Source organism: Populus trichocarpa, chromosome 10 (genome assembly GCF_000002775.5).
Source record: "Populus trichocarpa isolate Nisqually-1 chromosome 10, P.trichocarpa_v4.1, whole genome shotgun sequence".
NCBI lineage: Eukaryota > Viridiplantae > Streptophyta > Magnoliopsida > Malpighiales > Salicaceae > Populus > Populus trichocarpa.
In genome coordinates this window covers 6,970,675-6,992,635 of record NC_037294.2, presented here as the reverse complement: position 1 = coordinate 6,992,635, position 21,961 = coordinate 6,970,675, and the positions used below count along the sequence as shown (strand labels likewise).

General features: G+C 33.9%; 2 protein-coding genes across 4 annotated transcripts; both read left to right on the top strand.

Moving 5' to 3' along the window:
- Window positions 1–1,065: 1,065 nt before the first annotated feature.
- LOC7492406 (phospholipid-transporting ATPase 3) lies at window positions 1,066–14,625 on the top strand. 3 transcript variants are annotated; one of them, XM_024610583.2, is made up of 27 exons: window positions 1,066–1,461; window positions 1,542–1,607; window positions 1,808–1,869; window positions 3,638–3,719; window positions 3,888–3,998; window positions 5,298–5,375; window positions 5,547–5,643; window positions 6,381–6,487; window positions 6,733–6,798; window positions 7,947–8,068; window positions 8,173–8,257; window positions 8,347–8,424; window positions 8,526–8,642; window positions 8,813–8,962; window positions 9,103–9,207; window positions 9,950–10,092; window positions 10,251–10,352; window positions 10,445–10,508; window positions 10,588–10,800; window positions 11,356–11,521; window positions 11,637–11,716; window positions 11,795–12,034; window positions 12,379–12,600; window positions 12,677–12,844; window positions 13,385–13,729; window positions 13,826–13,932; window positions 14,060–14,625. In XM_024610583.2, exons 1-27 carry the CDS (start codon window positions 1,285–1,287, stop codon window positions 14,364–14,366), a joined length of 3,660 nt encoding a protein of 1,219 aa, XP_024466351.1. In that variant the 5' UTR covers window positions 1,066–1,284; the 3' UTR covers window positions 14,367–14,625. The 3 variants fall into 3 exon arrangements, with proteins under 3 accessions (XP_024466351.1, XP_024466352.1, XP_024466353.1); XM_024610585.2 differs by having other exon boundaries at window positions 1,291–1,461; window positions 1,813–1,869; XM_024610584.2 differs by lacking the exon at window positions 5,298–5,375.
- Window positions 14,626–19,201: 4,576 nt separating this feature from the next.
- On the top strand, window positions 19,202–21,481 carry LOC7492407 (CLAVATA3/ESR (CLE)-related protein 25). Its single transcript, XM_002314591.4, has 2 exons — window positions 19,202–19,884; window positions 21,283–21,481. The coding sequence occupies exons 1-2, from the start codon at window positions 19,595–19,597 to the stop codon at window positions 21,320–21,322; spliced, it is 330 nt and encodes a 109-aa protein (XP_002314627.1). The 5' UTR covers window positions 19,202–19,594; the 3' UTR covers window positions 21,323–21,481.
- Window positions 21,482–21,961: the final 480 nt, after the last annotated feature.

Here is a 21,961-nt window from a genome sequence, read left to right as displayed (position 1 = left end):
CGGCGCCGTTCAATAACTTCCACTCCCCCGAATATAGAAGTCCTTCCCCTCCTCTGGGTTTTTTTTTGGAAACTTCTATTATAAAATACTCCGTCCAACTGGTCGTGTCTGTAGCTATCAACCAAACCAATGCCTATCCCACCAGGGCTGGCTGCGCGCGACAGTCAACGCGCCCCAATTGCGCGTAAAGTTCGATTTTTAATATTGACACCATTAAGCAATCTTAAAGTTCCATGAGATCACACTGTTTATTGGATTTCTTTTTGGTTAGAAACTAACTAGAAGAACCCACGGAAAAGACTGAGAATACAAATAGTTTTGGGAATTAATCCAATCAAAGATTAAATTATACTTCGGTCTCTAGATTTTGCATTCAATTATAACTTAGTCCTCGTTTTTATTTGAAAACCAAAAATCTGTATTATAAACTAAGAAAAAAAATATTTAAATGAAATGAAATTGTAAAAATAAAGATTAATCAATAACTAAACAAAGAAAAAAACAAGCAAACCTTGAAGTTATTGTTTATAAATAAAAGAGATGAAGATAATGAAAATATTTTCTTATATTTTTTGTTTTGAAAAGGTAAAAAATTATTTCAAAATTATTTTATAAATAAATTTATTTTATATTCATATCTTTATCTTTCTAACCAATTATATATTAACCAAATACAATCTAACTCGAATTTGTTCTATAAAAATCACCAGTTCGAATCTCACAAATCTCAGGGCTATTAGAGACTTACATGATTGTTAATTTCAAGATCCATGAGATTAGTCGAGATACGTACAAACTGACTCAAATACCTATATTAATAAAAAAAAATACAATCTAACTCGAGATTAAACTCAGAAGTGTTACATTATGATATTGTGTTAAAGAGTGGAAGTTGGAACCTACTAATTTATAAATTTAGTTGTTAACAAGAGTTTAGAGGCTAATGTATAAATCTTCAAACAAGGAGGACTAAATTATAGCTATATTCAAATATCTAGACTAAATAGTTATTTACTAATAATCAATTATAAATCAATAATAACCAAGAAAGGCTATGCTGTAACTGCAAAAATAAATAGTAAAAGAGAAAAGAAAAGGCAAAAAGGAAAAATAATCGAAGGAGGAGAAGAGGGAGTGGCAGGGGAAGGGATTTTAATTCGTTTTTCTCTCTGCTTCATCGACCGTACTTACACTTGCTTCTTTATGAACGGAAAGAAACTTCTAGATTCCATATTTTTTTGTTGAGAAAAAAATCGAAGAAAGAATTTTGGACTGGTGAGAAAGATGAGTGGTGGATGGGAAAGGCTTAGGGGATCCAGATCGAGAACGACTCGCGACTCCAGCTTTCACACTCCGGCGCCGTCTCGGACTGTAACACTCGGCCGAGTCCAGCCTCAGGCCCCTGGTCACCGCACCATCTACTGCAATGATCGCGACGCCAATCTCCCTGTCAGATTCAAGGTTTGTGTCGTTTCTTTTTTATTCAGTTCGGTTCCATTTAATTTAATTAATTAATTTTCAATATATGATATGGTTTTCAGGGAAATTCAATATCAACTACCAAGTACAACTTCTTTACATTTGTACCCAAAGGATTGTTTGAACAGGTTAGAAGTTATAATTTCTGTTGGTTAATGCATTGTTTTTTAGTTTCAAGTTTAATTATTTAGGGTTTAGAAGATTTGAGTTAATTTAATTTAATTTAGTTTAATTGGTTAGGCTTAAGTGTAAAATTCATGAGGTTGGTTCTTTTAATCCTTTTTTGGTGACCTCCATTCATGAAAATTCCGTGTTTTAACACTGGCAGTTCAGGCGGGTGGCGAATTGTTATTTTCTATTGATCTCGATCTTATCAATGACACCAATCAGGTATGCTTGTTATTTCAAACTTGCGGGTTTTGTAACCATCGATATTTTTCTTGATAGACCTGCATTGTCAGTAGCTTGAGCAAAGTCTGCCCTGCAAATGCCCTAGGCGAATGTCTTGGACACGATCTCAACTTTTAGTTTGTCTGGGATCATGCACATAAATGCATGTGTAAACAGATACAAAAAAGATTCTCTCTTAGCATTTTCTAGATAGTTCTGTTGTACGAGTTTGCAAACTTTTACACTCTGTTATTACTTATCTGGACTTGTGAATGGAGGAAACTAGGCCTTCTAATTGATATGCTCCAAGTGGTATGGTTTAGGGAGAAAAACAACAATAGATCAGCAGAGTTAAGGGTAGAAACAAGTAGGAAAGAAGTTTTAACTGAGTACTGAACTTAGGGTTTAAGAAATCCCAAGTTCGTCAAGTTATTGATGATAAAAATGGCTGTATATCTGATTCAATGTTATCGAAGGTGAAAGGCGCTAAAAGGCACCAAACCTGTAAAATGCCCGAGGCACTAGGCGCAAGCCCAAATGAACCAAGGCGATATGCTATAAATTAAAAAAATATTATATTATATTATATAAATCTAAAATATATATCTTCCCAATTAAGATTAGATCATTAGAAAATCAAAGGAAAATATAAAATACCATAACGTAGTCATATAAAGTTATATTTTCACCCTTAAAACAAAATAAGATAATTTAAAGTAGTAAGTAGCCACATAGATTAAAAAGAAAAATTAAATATCATCATCATTATTCTTTAATCTTCGAAAACATGTCTATCCATGCTTTCCTTTCCTTCACTTGAATCCTCCATATCCTCCATTTCATGATTATAATCGAAATTCTCATCTCTCAAACTACATTGCATTTGTTTAGAAAAATTAAAGTATTAACTATACAAATGTGTTGTTCTTCGACTTCCATTGTTGAAAAAGAAAGTGTGGTTGGTGTTTCTTTTCTAAGTGTCCTTCATTGTCTGTTTGTCTCCCACTTTAATAATTTTTTTTTAAAAGTTTTTACCCTAATCTTTGTTTTTTACAAAAATACCCCAAAGTTGTTTCTTGTGGTAAATTAAAAATAAAGGAAAATCCAACAAAAAAGGAAGAACTTCAAGCAGGCGCTAGCCTTAGTGCCTTGCACCCAATCACAAGGCGCTCACCTAGGCAGCGCCTCATTGAAATCCAACGCCTGCGGCTAATAAAGGTGCTGGGGCCTCGCCTCGCCTCACGTCACCTGGAGCACCTCAGCGCTGCTTGACAACACTGATCTGATTTAAAGCATATTTGTACTAGGTTTACAGTTAGAACTTTTAATTTCAGGCCTTTATTAAACTCCTACAGAAACTTTCTAATCCTAGTTGTGCAGTATTATAAAGTCACATGCTAGGCACATGACTACTAACTAATGGAATAAAACATAATAACTAAAATAATAAAACAACTACAAATAAGCTCCTGCGTAACCAAGCTTCTGAAGCAGTTAGCTAATTTCAATTCAGAAGTGGGACTTTTCACTTTTCTTTGTACAAGTTTTGATTGCCTATTTTTTGAGTTATGTTAATGTGATTGAAAGATTTCTTTCTTTCTTTCTTTTCTTTTCTTTTCTCTTAAGATTCTGCATGTGCTATTGTATACCATCAAGGTTGGGCATCTTGAAAACTATCCTCAAGATTTTTTTTAATCCTTGCTATTTCATTTTCTATCATCCAAAATGTATACACATTGTACTTAATATAGCTCTTTTGATGGTGCAGTCCTGTTAATCCAGTGACAAATGTCGTTCCTCTGAGCTTGGTGCTGCTTGTCTCTCTCATTAAGGAGGCATTTGAGGACTGGGTGAGTGTTATTCATGGTTGTTGTGTTTTGCAAGCTTTGTCTTTTGATTCCTCTTTTACAATGGTTTGTTTGAAGAATGAATTACTGTAGTATCTTCTTCACTTTTAACATCTTTTTTGGGAGAAATGCTAATTTTCTATTCTTTTGTTTCTTAATTATGTTCAACAGAAGCGTTTTCAGAATGATATGGTAATTAACAACAGTCTTATAGACGTGTTGCAAGATGATAAGTGGGTGGCTGTACCATGGAAGAAGTTGCAGGTTGGAGATATTGTCAGGGTGAGTGTGCTTGAGTTTGTTGTTATTTCACTGTAAAAATAAAATAACTTTATACAATGCCATTATCCCTCCATAACCTCCCCTTTGTGTAAGGGTACGGGTCGCTTGAGCTTAAAGGCTTCTGTCAAGCGTGCTGCAATTTTATGCTTTCCAATTGATGTGCTCATAGTGCTTAAGGACTAGATTAAGTTTTGAAGACTATTCCAGTAGTTGATGCAATCTTCTTTATGGTATTTACAGAGTTTCTGTAGGGGTGCTTGCTGTCACCTCCTTGTTATTGGCCCCAACTTTCTAACATATTTTCTAATGTTGCTATGCCACCTTATAGCAGCTTTTTTCAATTCCAATTTTACTGCTATTTGTTATTGTAAGTTTGTGACTATTAAAGGAAAGTATTTTAAAAAGAAACTTTCTTTGTGCTTTTGGTTAACACATCCTGTTATATTGTTCGTTACCTTTTGCTTGGTAGGCTTTAAATATTTTCGGATTTAAGTTTTATTGGGAAGATTGAATTTGGAAATGTGATGAAAAATACAGTTGTTGAGCGTTAGGGAGTTGCTACTTTGGGAGGAAATAATTCTGCTATTTGGGAGCATTCTAGGCAAAATCCATACAGCTGGAGATTGTTTTATGGATATTTTGTTATTGTTCTTGGCTTTTTCCCGTTCATTTCTTTTTTGATTTACTGCTGCTTCTGTTATTTTGGTGGTAGTAGTTGGTTTAAATGACATTATAATGATGCTGTGCAAGTCAAAGGTGACAAGATAAGGCTATACAGAAAAATCCATACAGCTGGAGATTGTTTTATGGATATGTTGTTATTGTTCTTGGCTTTTTCCCGTTCATTTCTTTTTTGATTTACTGCTGCTGCTGCTGTTCTTGTGGTGGTAGTAGGTGGTTTAAGTGACATTATAATGATGCTGCAGTCAAAGGTGACTAGATAAAGCTATACAGAACTTGGATCATTAGTTATTTTGTTCCCTCACAAAGTATAATTGTTGCCTAGTTCTGACTGTTATACATATTGTCAGCCACCATGTTGCTGTTATGCTGATTGTGTTGGGACTGTAAGAGATGTATGGAAATACATTCTATGGAAGCACAATTCAGTTTTATTTCTAAATATGACTTTTTATGTTGACTGCTCAATAGGATTTTGGATTCAACATTGACTCGACTAACATGTGTTTTATATGGAAAATAACCAGTGTCATTATAATCACCATCTGTAAAAGTTTCTGTGAAGCCTCTCTCTCTCTCTGTGTGTGTTTTTAAAGCTTTATTTTGCATTGATAACAGGTTAAGAAGGATGGATTCTTTCCTGCGGATCTGCTTTTCCTAGCAAGTACAAATGCAGATGGTGTCTGCTACACCGAGGTTTTCTTTTACTGTACTCATAATATAGTTATTATTATAATAATAATAATTGCTGTTTCTGTTGGTCTCTTTATTTCATTACTATTGCCCTGAAACTTTAAAGTGTGAACTGATCAGCTGGTGCCATTTATATTTTTATTTGTTGTCTTTAATTTTGCCTTCTGTTTTCAGACTGCAAATTTGGACGGGGAAACAAATTTGAAGATCAGAAAGGCACTGGAAAGGACGTGGGATTACTTGACTCCTGATAAAGCTGCTGAATTTAAAGGTTATTTTCTGTTTGGAGGCCACAAATATACGTATCTGGTTTTTGTACATGCTCAAGGTTTAGAATTACATGCTTGGGAAACTTCTGTTAATGATGTCAAGAAGTCTTGAACAGATATAATCACAATTATCTAATCACCTGATGCAAGGAACATTTTCATTGCTGTTATTATTTACTGAAGAGGATGCAAGTAGTGAGTAGATAGGGTGTCCTTCAATGTCCATGACAGCTTCCTAGCAGGTGTCAGTGTGGTCATCTGCTATAGATACTGTTTCCAAATGCTATATGTTGGAAATTAAACTCCTCCCCATCAGTTTAAGCTCATCAATAATCTTATTTTTGGTAGATTATTAATTTTGTTTTTTCAAACATAGACTTCTCCTTGCTCTCCTAGGTATTACATTCTAGAGCACAATGCATGATATTCATGTTGTGATGTGTCTTGTCTGAAATTGCTAGCTCTATACCTCACATTTCGTGCTGTGGCTGTACAACAATCCTGACTTAATGTGAAGTGGATGGCTTACAGTAGCTCTTCTTTATTTTGATTACTTATAGTGGCTGGTATAACATATTTTTACATGATGTTTCCTTATGCTAATTTATATCGCTTAAAACTGCCATTAATTATTCTCATTTAAGCAATATTTTTTCTTCTCTTACCCCTGTGCTTTAAATTCCACTTTTTGAGCATGATCATGTGAATTACCTTACAAGTCTTCCCTTTGTTACTGCAGGTGAGATGCAGTGTGAGCAACCAAACAATTCATTATACACTTTCACTGGGAATCTCATATTCCAAAAGCAAACGTTGCCTCTCACTCCAAACCAAATTCTTTTAAGAGTATGTTCAATTTTTTCTTCCTTGGACATTATCTTAATATTCATGTTCCTATTCTCTCTATTATGAATTCAGACAGAATATATTTATTGAATGTTTCACATAACTGCTGCATGATCCTCAATCTAAAAGAAAACAAATGGAAAATATCCATTTTCTTAAATCTCTTTGATCAGTGACTTCCTGTACTCTTCAGTGATGTAACTAATCTTGAATTTACATATTAACCACACGTTTTGTGTTTACAGGGATGTAGTCTTAGGAACACAGAGTACATTGTTGGTGCTGTTATTTTTACAGGTCATGAAACAAAGGTTTGTTGTTTATAAACTGCTTTGCAGTTCTGTTAATCCTTGCTTACCCACATTGCATCTCTACTTTTGTAACAAATGCATGTGGATTTCCTTGTTTGTGGCCCATGATTTAACTCCAATAGATTTCAGAAAAGTAATTCTATATTATTGTGACTGCAAGCCCTGACTTAAGTTGTCATTTTTTTCTACAATGGGCGGGGAGGGTAGTAGATTCATTGTTCTTAATAAGGGAAATTTTATTATGATCAGACAACACAGAGGAAAAAGGAAAAAATCTTTCAAAAGAAAAGGTACAGAAATTATATCAGAAAGTACCTTTCCTGTTGAATGTTAGAGAAAGAAACACTTGGAAATCTACATGGAGGAGCATGGACTCTTTAAGAAGCTAAGAAAACATGTCAAATAAAGCTTGCATTTGGAAAGAGAATTATACTTGAGAATTCTCAATAAGAGACCAATCATTCACACATTGAACACTGCAAAAGTGTCATACTTCCATAACATTTTGCTGTTCTCCCTCTCCCAGAACCTCTTGGGTGGAGTAGTAGTTCTTCTATCTGTCAGTAAATAACCCAATGCTTATCACCAACAACAAAATGGCAACACAATGAAAAATGAAGTTAGATATGCAAGTCCCTACTAATTTTAACACAACATAAATGTTTCGCAACAACGCTTTATAGGGTCTTCTCATTTGTAACATGTTATATTGATTTATTTTGAAAACAATCTTCCTAATGAATGCCTTATTCTTGGATGGAACCTGGGGATTCAGACAACTTTGTCCAAAGGGAATGAAGCAAATGGGAATACTGAAGATGGGTAAAAGTCTATAAGAAAAATAGACCTGTCCAAGACTTCCTCACTTCTATCCTCAATGAAAAGTTAGAACTGTAAAGATTCAATGATTGGAAGTACGAAAAGGTCCCATATTCCCTTTGGCCGAATCACTGTGTTCTTTTCTTTCTGGAACAATTTTTCTTTGAGGAATAGAAACAACTTTTATTATCAAATTATGCAAATGTCATATGTTAGAATTCTACAAAATCTTGTCATACTCACTTTAAACCTGTTGGTATCTTCCATTTTGTGTCCTTTACCGATTCACTCTACTCATACTGCTTTATGATGATTTGATTCAATCACAGGTCATGATGAATTCCATGAATGTTCCTTCCAAGAGGAGTACTTTGGAGAGGAAACTTGACAAACTTATACTTGCTCTTTTTGCAACGCTTTTCATTATGTGCCTCATCGGAGCTATTGGGAGGTATGATAGTCGGTAGTCTTTAAGAGTTTTTATTAAATTTTTGTTCCTCTCCCTTTTGAATTGTGCCATTAGATAATGTTTCCTGCCTTTTTGAAATTCTGCAGTGGCATATTCATAAACCGCAAGTATTACTATCTACGTCTGGATAAAGCCGTGGCTGCAGAGTTTAACCCTGGCAACCGATTTGTGGTAATAGATCTTGCTTCAGTTATGCTCTTTTTTTTTGCTTTTCCTTGACATTTTCCTCTCATTTTTTTCTCCCTTTGTCGGATCTATAGGTTGCAGCTCTAACTTTGTTTACCCTAATCACTTTATACTCGACAATAATTCCCATCTCTTTATATGTTTCTATTGAGGTAGGTATCTTGGCTATGACCATTTTCATTTGCTATAGTATTGTCTACATATATTCTTGCTGAATGTGCCTTTTTTGATAATGTCTGAAATTCTTTGTCAGATGATTAAATTTATTCAGTCCACTCAATTTATCAATAAAGACCTACATATGTACCATGCTGAAACTAACACCCCTGCATCGGCTAGGACTTCCAATTTGAATGAGGAACTTGGACAGGTAAACTGATGGTTTATGCATTCAGCTAGCTTATTTATTGTTGTCACTGTCATCAATATGCAAATTTCTATGCACATCATATCGTGACAGAGGACTGCTGTTGTGAACTCTGTAATTTGTTATTTTTCACTTTATGCCTAGTGAAATTTTTGAATTGATGCTCTTGTCAGGTTGAATATATCTTTTCTGATAAAACTGGAACTTTAACAAGAAATTTAATGGAGTTCTTTAAGTGTTCAATCGGAGGAGAGGTTTATGGTTCTGGTGTCACTGAAATAGAGCTGGGAGGAGCACAACGGACTGGGATTAAATTTCAAGAAGTATGTGTTCCTTTTCAATTTCTGAAAAAACACAAGTACTTATATTTGGGCAAAGATGTTTTACTTCCTATCAGCTTTTTATTCTTTTTTCCAGGTGTGGAAATCAGGAACATCTCAATATTTTTTTGAATTTCTTACAGGTGCGGAAATCATCTACTGCAATTCAGGAGAAGGGGTTTAATTTTGATGATCATAGGCTTATGCGAGGAGCCTGGAGGAATGAACCCAACTCTGATACATGCAAGGTAGCTTTTTAATCAGCAAGATTTCAATACATTTTCTGTTTCTCTATGTGTATGTATTTCTTATCAGCATAGAGCCTTTTGTTGTGTATTTTCAATAGGAACTATTTGTTGAGAACAGTAATCTTGGTTCTGGTTGTTGTCACTCTCACCATATTGTTCTCTCCTTTTCTGGTTATTTGTGTATTTCTAATAAGAATTTTTGTTTGTTGCTGCATGGGTATGGCAGTGCCTCAGATGCTCTATATATCTGATTGTTTAACCTACTTATTATAAGAAACCATTATTGATGGTTTGACATAATGATAGTTCTACTTTTATGCATATAAGAATGTAACTGGGAAAATTTTATGTTCTTGAAAAGGAGAGTTACAATTTTTTTCCTCTTGCTTGGATTGAAGAAACATGATTCACTGACTTTTGCCTTTTTTTACTCTTGATTTCTTGTGTATAGCTTTTGGTGCTTTGAAGCACTGCCAGTAAATTGATCGAAATCATGGTTTTTGTTTTTTTTTGGTATTCTTCCATCATTGTTATACAAATTATGAGTGCAATCTTGAAGATGTGAATATTAAAGTGCTATTGACATCTTATGAAGGATTATTTTTTAGGATTGTCAAAACTCCTGATTCTTTGAATTGTTTATCCATGGTACTTGAACGCTGGCTTGTAAGCATGCTATGGAGGATGTACCTTGATCCATAATGCGTGGTTGTTCAAATCATTTATCTTTCTTCTTTTGTAGGAATTTTTCAGATGCCTTGCTATATGTCACACTGTTCTTCCTGAAGGAGATGAGTCCCCAGAGAAAATCACATATCAGGCTGCATCTCCTGATGAGGCTGCTTTAGTTACTGCTGCAAAGAACTTTGGTTTTTTCTTCTACAGGTTTGCGATTGGAGTACTGTCAGATGTTGACTTATGTTTTGCGATTGTGATTTTTATTTTGTGCTTAAAAAGGAAGCCAAGCACGAAAAATTTGTTCGCATCAATCACTTATGAAATCTCTGAATAATTGTTGAGGCTAATAATTAGTTTTTCCTTAGGCGCACACCTACTATGATACATGTTCGTGAATCTCATGTGGAGAAGATGGGTAAAATCCAAGATGTGGCTTATGAAATTCTGAATGTTCTTGAGTTCAATAGGTAAATGCACATCCTTCCCGCCAACTGATATTCCATTTACGAGCTGTGTTTGACAACCTTAACATCAATTGTAATAATTGTTGTTAATATAGCACAAGGAAGCGCCAGTCCGTTGTTTGTCGATATCCTAACGGTAGACTTGTACTATACTGCAAGGTAATATATTCTGAAGATTTGTCATATAAGATGAACATTGCTTTTGGAATTTGACATGAAAATAACATGCTACTTGCAGGGTGCTGATACTGTAATTTATGAGAGATTGGCTGCCGGAAATGATGATCTAAAGAAAGTAACTAGGGCACATTTGGAACAGTTTGGGTCTGCTGGATTACGTACCCTTTGCCTTGCGTATCGGGACTTGAGTCCTGAAACATATGAAAGCTGGAATGAGAAGTTTATCCAAGCTAAATCTTCTCTCAGAGATCGCGAGAAGAAATTAGATGAGGTATATAATGTTTGCAGATTTTTGTCTGTTGTTGTTGGGTGGGTTGTGTTTTATCAATGATGGTGAAAGTTAATGAATGATCATTATTTTCATCATCTTTCACAATATAATTTCTCACATCTAAAGAAGTATCTTCATTGGTATACCTGCTTTTTTTTTTGGCCACCAAAAGCTGCATGTTTTATCTTTCATGTGAAAATGTTTACGTAGTATTTCAAGAAATAATTTTTTGTTTATTATTTGTGTTTTAGTGAATTGTGGGATAATGTTAGGCTGCCAGATGCATGTGCAGTTTTTTTATTATGTAATGAATATTTGAAATTTGTTAATCGATAGGTTTCAACTATTGCAGCATAAAAATGGAATGAGCTTAGAGTATGTCATTACAAACTCTTGCTAAATGATTTTTGAATGGCATAATCCTGAACAAATCAATTTTTTTTTCACAATGAGCAAGTCCTTTCCCCCTGGAGTCATTGGATTGTTAAACTTAATATCACATTTTATTTAGATGCATTTTAATTCATCCTCACATAGATTCTGAAACTTGCTTAGGTGGCAGAACTTGTGGAAAAGGATCTTATTTTGATTGGAAGCACTGCTATAGAAGACAAGCTTCAAGAAGGAGTACCAGCTTGCATTGAAACTCTTTCTAGAGCTGGGATTAAGGTTTGGGTGTTAACTGGGGACAAGATGGAAACAGCAATAAATATAGCTTATGGTGTGTGCTTATTCTATTGGACCAACTTCCTCTATTTTTGTATTGAGATATGTGCCATTTCCTTATTTTTCATTTTCAGTTTCTTGAATTCTCTGTGTCTATATCATTCCTGCAGCATGCAACTTGATTAACAATGATATGAAACAGTTCATTATCAGTTCGGAAACTGACGCAATTAGAGAAGTTGAAAACAGGGTAAGCAGCATTTCCTAGTCACCTTATTGTCAGTGCATACCTTAAATCATTCATCATGGTAACTGAATTCTTTATCAGGGTGACCAAGTGGAAATTGCACGCTTTATAAAGGAAGAAGTAAAAAAAGAACTAAAGAAGTGCCTTGAGGAAGCGCAGCACTATTTACGCACTGTATCTGGACCAAAATTGGCACTTGTTATAGATGGGAAGTGTTTGATGTATGCATTGGACCCAACTTTACGAGTAATGTTGCTGAATTTGAGCTTGAATTGTCACTCAGTTGTTTGCTGCCGCGTTTCTCCTTTACAGAAAGCACAGGTGATCTTCGTCATGGAAGATATTTCTATGTGATGCATGTACTGGGTTTTGTTCTCTTTTTTATTTTGCTGTTCATGCTATGCCTGATACCAATGTCAAGTCCTAGAATGTTGCATCATAAGAAAGTATTATGTTTTTTCTGTCCTTGGGAATAAATATTGCAATGGCTATGGCATCCTTACAATTGAAAAATTAACGTGATTGGCAACATTAGAACTAAGTTCTTGGTTTGTGAACCCAAGCCTTTTAACAATGCCCCTTTAATACACAACTTATTATTATTAATATGAAATATGGATCATTTCCTGGTGTTTGGTTTTTACAACTTTGAACTTATTTTGCAGGTGACTAGTTTGGTCAAGAAGGGTGCACGTAAAATAACACTCAGTATAGGTGATGGTGCCAATGATGTAAGCATGATTCAAGCTGCACATATTGGTATTGGAATAAGTGGGTTGGAAGGGATGCAAGCAGTGATGGCCAGTGATTTTGCAATTGCTCAGTTTCGCTTTCTTACAGATTTACTTCTTGTGCATGGACGGTGGTCATATCTTAGAATATGCAAGGTCTGTGGTTCTACCAAATTTTAGATTTTGTGAAAACTAACTAGGCGATAACATTCCTGATATTTCTTTATTGCAGGTCATCACATACTTCTTTTACAAGAATCTTACATTCACTTTGACACAATTTTGGTTCACTTTTCAAACTGGTTTTTCTGGTCAAAGATTCTACGATGATTGGTTCCAGTCATTGTATAATGTCATATTCACAGCCCTGCCGGTGATCATTGTTGGGCTTTTTGATAAGGTGCTTCTTCTTTTCAAATCTTATTTGACTAGAATTTCTTGCTTCAGCTGTTCAACCAGATGTGGTTATTTTGGATCAAGTGTATGAAATTAATCATTTGGTGGCATTTCCAAAATTTGGAAACAATCCAAACTGAAGTAAAAATACTTACTCGAACTGATAATAACTACTGGTTTAGTCTGTTCAGTTCATTTGTTTTTTTGGCATTCTAGATTTGGCTTCTGGTTTGAGTAAAGGTCCAAATGAAAAGCATCCTATTGTATGCATGTTAATTTATCTCCTTATTTGGTTTTTGTGTCCAAAACAGAACAAAAAAAGTTCAATTTTTTAAATTATTTTAAGCTGAATTTTTAAAATAACCAAACTTTAGTAACTAAAACACCAGTTCGAAATTCAGTGCTAACTGAATAATGAACATAGCTAGTTGGGACTTCTGATTTTCTTTTGGTAATTCAGATTGAGGGATATGTGCACGATGCTTAATTTATTTTGTTACACTCCATTTCTTTTTTATAGTTGAAACTCCATTTGTTTTCCCAGGATGTCAGTGCATCCCTTTCTAAGAAGTACCCTGAACTGTACAAGGAGGGAATAAGAAATGTCTTTTTCAAGTGGAGAGTTGTGATCACATGGGCTTGCTTTTCTGTGTATCAATCGCTTGTCTTCTATCACTTTGTGACCATCTCCAGTGCCAGTGGTAAAAATTCATCAGGCAAGATTTTTGGACTATGGGATATCAGCACGATGGCCTTCACTTGTGTTGTAATCACTGTCAACTTGCGTCTCCTGATGATATGTAATTCAATTACAAGGTGGCATTATATTAGTGTTGGAGGGAGCATTTTGGCATGGTTCATGTTCATTTTCATATATTCAGTTTTACGGGTTAGTCATTTTCATTGCTTCTCTTTACTTGAATTATATTCTGTCTCTAGAATTATGGAATTATATACATGCTAACCCTCTTCACATTCATCATAGGAAAATGTTTTTTTCGTCATATATGTGTTGATGAGTACAATCTATTTCTACCTCACGGTTCTTCTCGTTCCTATTGTTGCGCTTCTTGGCGACTTCATTTACCAAGGGTAAGATTCAGGAGTAGCTTGAAGAGCTTCATATATTTTTTATGAACCAATTGCATTTTCAAGTAGTTCTTTCTTTGTTGGGCATTTCCCTGTTGTTTCAGCTGTTTGTTGGTTTGTTTGTCTACAGGATTCAAAGATGTTTCTTCCCTTACGATTATCAGATTGTTCAGGAAATTCACAGGCATGAGCCTGATGACAACACTAGGGCAGGATTACTGGAGGTTGCGAGCCAGCTCACACCACAGGAAGAAAGGAGCTATGCCATATCACAATTACCACGAGAAATATCAAAACACACTGGCTTTGCTTTTGATTCACCTGGATACGAGTCATTTTTTGCCGCACAGCTAGGTGTATATGCTCCGCAGAAGGCGTGGGATGTAGCTCGGAGAGCCAGCATGAAGTCGAAACCAAAGATGCCCAAAAGGAACTAAATGAACAAATATTGTTGTTGTACAAAATTTTATTTTAGGTTCCATCTTAGGGGTCAATCTTAGTAAAATCTGTAAATTTAGATCTGTCATTTCTATTTAGAGCCGTGTTATGTTCTCATCATTTTTTTTTGGATCTACCTTAAATACGTTCCTTGAGGAACTTCATAGGTGTTTTCTGGTCACAACTAATGTACAGCTGATTGGTACAAATTTAACTACAATGACAATTTTGGCCGTGCGAGTTCATTTTGTTTTCTAACTTCACAGAGTTATTCCAGTCGGATAGATTGCTTTCGAGGAATTCCCAACTGAGTATTATCCTATTATTAATAGATTTTTGTTAATCCTGCCTCAAATTTAATTGGTGTTTCAATGCTATTTTTTTTTTTTTAATTTAACGTGGATGTCCGGGTCAGCTTGCGCTTATCTTGACAGGTAACTTCCATGTGAGATTATATGGAATTTTCTTCCACTCTAGCTAGCTTGTATAAGGGGATGGGTGAAAGTGTGTAAATATTTTAATATGATTTAACACAAATTATCCCAAAATTGAGGTTTTATTTTGATGTACTGGATGAAAGAATTTAGTGAAAGCATGTTAATATTTAAGCTGTCATGTCTATAATTAGAGATTGTTGTCTCTTTACACTACGGATGATCAAATTTTTTATTAAATATAATTTTTTTTGGTATTATTAATGTTTTTTTAGTAAAAAAAAATTAAATCATTGACTTAATTAACTTGGTGAATCTAAAAGCAATTAAGATGACCGATAAAAATATAATCCAACTCACAAAAATTCAATACATCTTTTTTAGAAAAAATATTGAGACGATAATGAGTTGGATCAACTCAGGTCAACCTAGATTAATTTACTAAATTCATGGCTTGGATCATGAAACCATAATAACAACCCTATATAAAGCAAATAAAAACAAATTACGAAACCTAATTCCCAATTAATTCAAAGATGAATTGAACAAAAAATCAATTAAAAAAAACAAAACAAAAAGGATTTGAGTTAATTTACCAAACGCACAACTTGAGTCATGAAACCAGGATAACTTTATAGAAAGTAAATAAAAAAACTATAAAGCTTAATTCCAAATCAACTTAGGATGAAATTAAAAAGAAAAAGAAAAAGAAAAAGAAAAAGAAAAACTTAACCCGACAAACCCATGACTTGGGTCATGATACCGATATAATCTCATAGAAAAAATAAATAAAAAAACAACCTAAGTAGGGTTAATTTGCTAAACTCATGACTTGGGTCATTGTATCGATGTAATCTGATAGAAAACAAAATCAACAAAACAACTTAAGTAGGGTTAAATTATCAAATAATGCACTATTCTTATTTTATATGGAACATAAACATTAAAATTATTTTCTTTGAAATTTTCATTGTTGTTTTATTTCATAAATTTATTTATTTTCATTATAAATATAATATAATTTATTCTTGGAGTTAATAACCTTCATGATAACTATTCTCTTGAAAGAAATAGCAACATTCTTTAGTTAGATTATAAAAAGTAAATTTTTTTTTTTCATTTTCAAGACGAACAAATACATTTTCAAATTTCCCATTTGAAATAAAAATGAAAATTGATTAATTTCTACGACTAAACATATCCTAATTTTTTCTTAGATTTTCTCATTGAGAGAAAGAGGGAAGATAAGTGCCGAATAACAAAGTCCTTACACGAGGAATCATGAACTAAGAATTATTGAAGAGAGGTGATCGAGTCGATGCCAGACAGAGAATTTGTTAAAAATAAAGTCTGTATTTTTGTTGCAATTATTGTCTCCAAACTTAAGAAGCACCGGTGAGTAAATAGTTGTTTTTATACCACATAGTATAGTAGTGATTCTTGCTCCATCAAGATGGTAGCTTTTCCAAAACATATCTTGAAAGATAAAGAGAAATCTAATGACATGGACAATTTCACCCCAATTGCGCTGCCTGTCTGGATGCCAACTCGATTGTTTTGTACAGCAGATGGCTCAAGAATAATTGGATTTTATTCCCAACATTTTTTTTTCTCTCTTGATTTTTTAGGATTAACTGATCATATATTAAAAATTTCATGGGAGCTTCAAGTCATTAAGATTGTATGCCATGCTCATGAGATTATACTTATTGGCAGTATATTTACAGAGGGATACTATTCATCAGCATTTAACTTGGAGCTGAAAAATATTTACTGGATATACCATTATCAATAATATAATAAATTTGCCGGTATATTTCAAGCGAGAATTTTTTTTTAAAGCACAATTTCGGTCTGTAAAACTATTGGTAATATATTTTTTTTACCAACAAATTTAGTGATGAAATTTAATATTACCGAGGAATGATAAACCGACTAATATTTTCTATCAATGATTTAATTAGTAAAAAATTTACTGATAAATTCTGAATGTTATACCGATAAAATCTATCCACCAATAAAAATATAAAATATTGTAACGTGATGATACTTATTGGTATAACCCCGATCCCAGAACTTTGCTCATGATGGATATATATATATATAAAACCTTTTGAAGTCATGATTGCACGGCTGTAAGCAGAGGATCACATTGTAAAGAAATCAATAGTTTACATATTCATGTGTAATCTTAGCTCCAATACCAAGGTTCCCTCTTAAGTAATGTAATAACATCAGCGCACTTTATTTTCAATTGTGAAAAATAAGTTTATATATAATCATGGAGAAAACAAATAAGTGATTTTTCAGCATTTAATGTATGAATTTCGATATTTATTGTGTCAGAATGCACATATATAATGGATCTTGAGTCCTAGAGCTTGTTATAGTGGATCTTCTGCTATTTTGCACATAATCAAAATAAAATTTTTTTAAATCTTACATGATAATCTTGTATATAATGTATTAATTCAGCTTATAGTAAATCTTATTGGAAGGATGGCTTATATATATAGTCTTATTATTATAAGCAAACTCAAAAACGTGTCTAGAAATTGCTCAAACTCAAACATAATAAATTTTGTCAATAAATAATGTATTGCATCAAATATATTTCAAAACTATCTCTATGAAATAAATAACCAAATTAACCACAATTGAAAACATTGATGGTATACAACGATTTTTCAAGAAGAAAAAGATTATACAACGTATTTTTAATGAAGTACATAAAACTCGTACACCATGTCTACATTTAACAAGAGAAGTATATAACAAAACCCTTGAAAATTGAAACAAAAGTAGTGCAAGAAACCACTCTCAAATTACTCAAAATGCTCTTGCAACATGGTTGAGATATATATATATATTTTTTTATTAACGTGGGTGTCCGGGTTAGCTTGTGTGTACTTCAACTAATCCCATAGACTTTAAAGTTAGTGACCATGTAAGTCTCCAGTGATTCGAGGTCTGTAAAATATGAACTTATAATCTTTACAGAATAAATTTAGAATCTAACTAGTTGAATTATCTATATCATGACGGCATAGGAGACAATTTACTTGTAATGGTAATGAAATATTGCAAAGGGTATTGTCCTTGGAAAAGAAAAATGGCGAAAGGCGGCGTAGTTCCATAATTCCTCCTCACAGCTAGCTTTCCATGGGATGTCAAGAACAACAGTAACTTGTATATAATGGAACAATAGTAGCATCTGCGGTTCGAGCAGCATCCGTATCTTAGCCCATAAAGACTGAATTCTTAAATAGATAGAGTCCGTACCTTCAATAAGAAGCTATATGCTACAGCCTACAGTGAAGCATTGGATTCTTCGAAACACACAACTTTTAGGTCTCTACTGTGAGATTCAAATGGAATGGATAAGACAAGATGTGCTATATGCTTTAGCTTGCAATATATTCCCCCATAACCTCTGAGATGTAAGAAGAGATTGTAAGGAGGAAGGAAAGTTCAAGTATGAATAACAATGTTCCCAGCCCAGATTCGATTATGCAAAGATTTCTTACTATTTATAAAAACAATTACTCTTTTTGGTGCATGTGATGGTTTTGACTTCAATCTTTAAGGCCGTCATTTATTATTAAGATTATCTTATAATGTATAAATGAATCCCGTGAAATAAAAAAATACACATATTGATAAAATCTTATTTATTTATTTATTCCCTAACATCATAATAATGGGATGTATTAAATTCATAGCAGTTCCAACTAAGAGTGGTTCAAGTGACCAAGGCATATATACGGGGACCATGCCGGGCCGATTTGTAAAGTAAATAGGAGATGTGGACACCATGCTTGCATGGAATCGCCCAAATATATTTATATTACCAAAGCTAATTACTCTTCAATCCTACAGGCCAAGCAGCGGGCGGTGGTGTCTCCTCCGAGGTCGAATAGTCTAACTAATAATTATACATGCTAGAGCATAACATGTTGTAATTAGGTGGTATATATTTTGCTTGCCTAAGAATATTGGTGAATAATTAAGCTATAATTTATTTTTTAATGCAAAATTAAACCTCTACTAATTAATTGGTCCCTTACGTAATGAAGGGTGATTCCTGCCACCATGCAGCATGTGTCGATCCGTTGTCTAGGATCAATAATGGCATGTAAGGATTCTCATGAACACTCGCATATGCTTCAAACTCATTTCTCCTTTCTTCCAATCGTACGTAAGGGATGCTAGCAAAGGAAGGGTTATAAGCTAGCTAGCTAGCTACTTGTTAATATCATTATCACCACTAAATTATTGGGTACGGTAAGGTATATATATATATATATATAGCTGCATGAAAATACACAATGTCAAAGCAAAAGGAAATTAAAGAGTATTGGGACCTTATCGTCAGTATATATCAGTGTAAACTATAAAGTGAAGGCGTACGCTCCCTCCTTGTAATGTTCGAAACCCAACTAGATACCTAGCGCTCTCTCTCTCTCGCTCTGCCTCCCAAGGTTCGAGAAAGTGCAACAGAATCGCTCCAACCTATAAAGAACACCAACCCACCCTAATCCTCAAAGTAAGAACCCCTCTAAAGAAGAAGAAGAAGAAGAAGAAGAAGAAGAAGGAGAATTCTTGCCTTAGCCCAGTGCTCTCTTGCCTCTCACCCTCTCTTCTCTTCTCGCTAGTCCCATGTATACGCATCAAAGAAATCAAGCAAAATTAGTAATCTTCGTGTGATTTGTCCTTCACCTGTACCCCAATAAGTACCTACAAGCTAGGTAGGAAGAAGAGATTATACAGGGACAAATTAAGAGAAGATATATATGGGTTGCAGCGGTAGCAGTTGCTCTTTGTCTTTCAAGGTGTTGCTCGGGGGGATTGCAACGGTGGTGTTTGTAATGCTTTTGTTGGTTGGAGCCTTGGAAAGTGGAGCAACGTCCAAAATGACAACCAGCAGGCTAAATAGTGTTCAGGCTACTCAAAATGACCTGAAAGATGATCATGAAAAGGATGTGATAGGAAGAGAGAAGCTTGTTTACAATTCGGAGTTGGATCTCAACTACATGATGAGCAAGAGAAGAGTTCCTAACGGTCCAGATCCTATTCACAACAGGTACGTACGTCCACCATATACAGCAACAACGTAACTCTTTCGCTGAAGGAAACCTGTTTATAGCCTCATCTATATGTGCATGGATATTCTACGTTTTTCATTTATCTATGTGTTTGTTCATTTATTTTTCACTTTTCAAATCTAGCTTGTATACTATATATATAATAGAGGAGTTTGAATTTGAATTTTTTTAAATAGAGGAGACACTGATATATCAATTAAGCTATAATTTGTTGATAACCAGAATTTATTATATTGTGTGAAAATTATTTCATTATTTGCCTTCTTATTCGTTACTTTATATAAAATATTTTATAAAATTAGAGAAAAATAATATGTACCATGTTAAAAACATGAAATTCATACTTTTAATACAGTGCACAACGTGAACAAGCGAACCCTAAATTAGGTTTAGGGAGAGAGTCCATTTTATTTATATATTTTCATAATTATTGATGCTCCATGAGATATTATATCACTATGTGCTCCTGCAAGAGGCAAAAACGTACAAGCCGCATGGAGAAAGAAACAGGACATAAGTCTAAGTTGATGTCATATCTCTCACTATATATATATATATATATAAAAAGAAACTGTTACATTGATCTCCAGCGATTAGAAAGGATAATAGAAGCATATATTATACAAGTTTGAATTACAAATTAAAGGCAAATAAAGTTTGTGTCTTCACTTTATTCCATCCGTCACCCACAGACTTGTTTATTCAAAGCTAAGAGACATTTTACTTTGTTCTCCACATTTACGAGGCCTTTAAATTAACCTTTTCATGGTCTCTTTTCTTTAACTCTTTTTATGCTTCCCTTTTCATTAAACTTTGTCCAATTACATGCATCAAAGGATTATAATTACAAACAAATAATGGTTACTTGAAAAGCATGCATGGAAAATTGCTTTAAATTAGGCAGAGGTGAGGTGAGGTTTGTGTTTTAAACACCCCAATTATAGATCTGCACGCGTTTAATTAATCAATAAACATTATAATTTTATATAAATTCTACTAAAAACTCTATTTTGAAACAGTAATTAAAAAAATTATAATTTATAGTTTTTTTTTTTAAACTGCAACTTCAAAAACTATCAAAATACTAAAAACACATTGTGCTAGCCTAAACTACACTACCAGGGCATCATTTTATAACATTATAGAAATGGAAATTCTTCTGCTGTCTTCAGAGTAAGCAATCTTGTTCCGGAATTGTTTGCACTAAAAGCAAGCTCGTTAGTAATTAGCACTTCCATTTTGTTAACTAGATATATACGACAGAATTAATTAATGGACATTTTAAAACAATTAGCCATGTGATCATGATGATTATGACCATTATTACTTGCTTCTGTTCTGTTCTGTTTTTTTTATCATTATATTCTTTTTTTCAGGAGAGCTGGGAACTCCAAACGACCACCCGGACGAGCTTAGGCATCTTAGTTTGAGAAGCTTCTGCAAGCAAAACGATGAGACAAGATGTCTGCTGTGCGTCTTGTATGTATTCTTTATAAATGGGACTATAAAATGCTCCTGGTCGTGATGAATTTGTTTGACAATCCCAGCATCAAGTCTTTTTATTTATTTTTTTTACTTCCACAAATTGTTTATGGGAGAGACGTTTTGGGGGTTAAAGGAAAAGAAGCTTGTCACACAAACTATGCTCGAAAGAATCTAGGGAAACATAGATTAGGCAGCCTCTACAAAAACTATACTCAAGTGTTAATTTTACATGTTTTTGTTAAAAAAAAATGTCTAATTAAAGTGTGAGAGAGAAGACAGGGATGTATATCAATCATGATTTGCTAGCTTGCTAGAGCAAAGAAGAAAGCATATGGAACATGGAACATAATTCCAAAACCAAACATATCTTTTCGAGCAGCCATGCATGGAGAGAGGACATGCACCGATCTCTATCAATCAATCCACCTTGGGCTCTTATTTATTCCAACTTTTTTGTTAATATATATTCATGTTCTAATTATGTTCTTGAGTTCTTTTTATAATTATAACAAAAGGCGGCATGAATTGCCAAAACTACTAGCAAAAATACAAGTAAAAGAAGCACTAAAG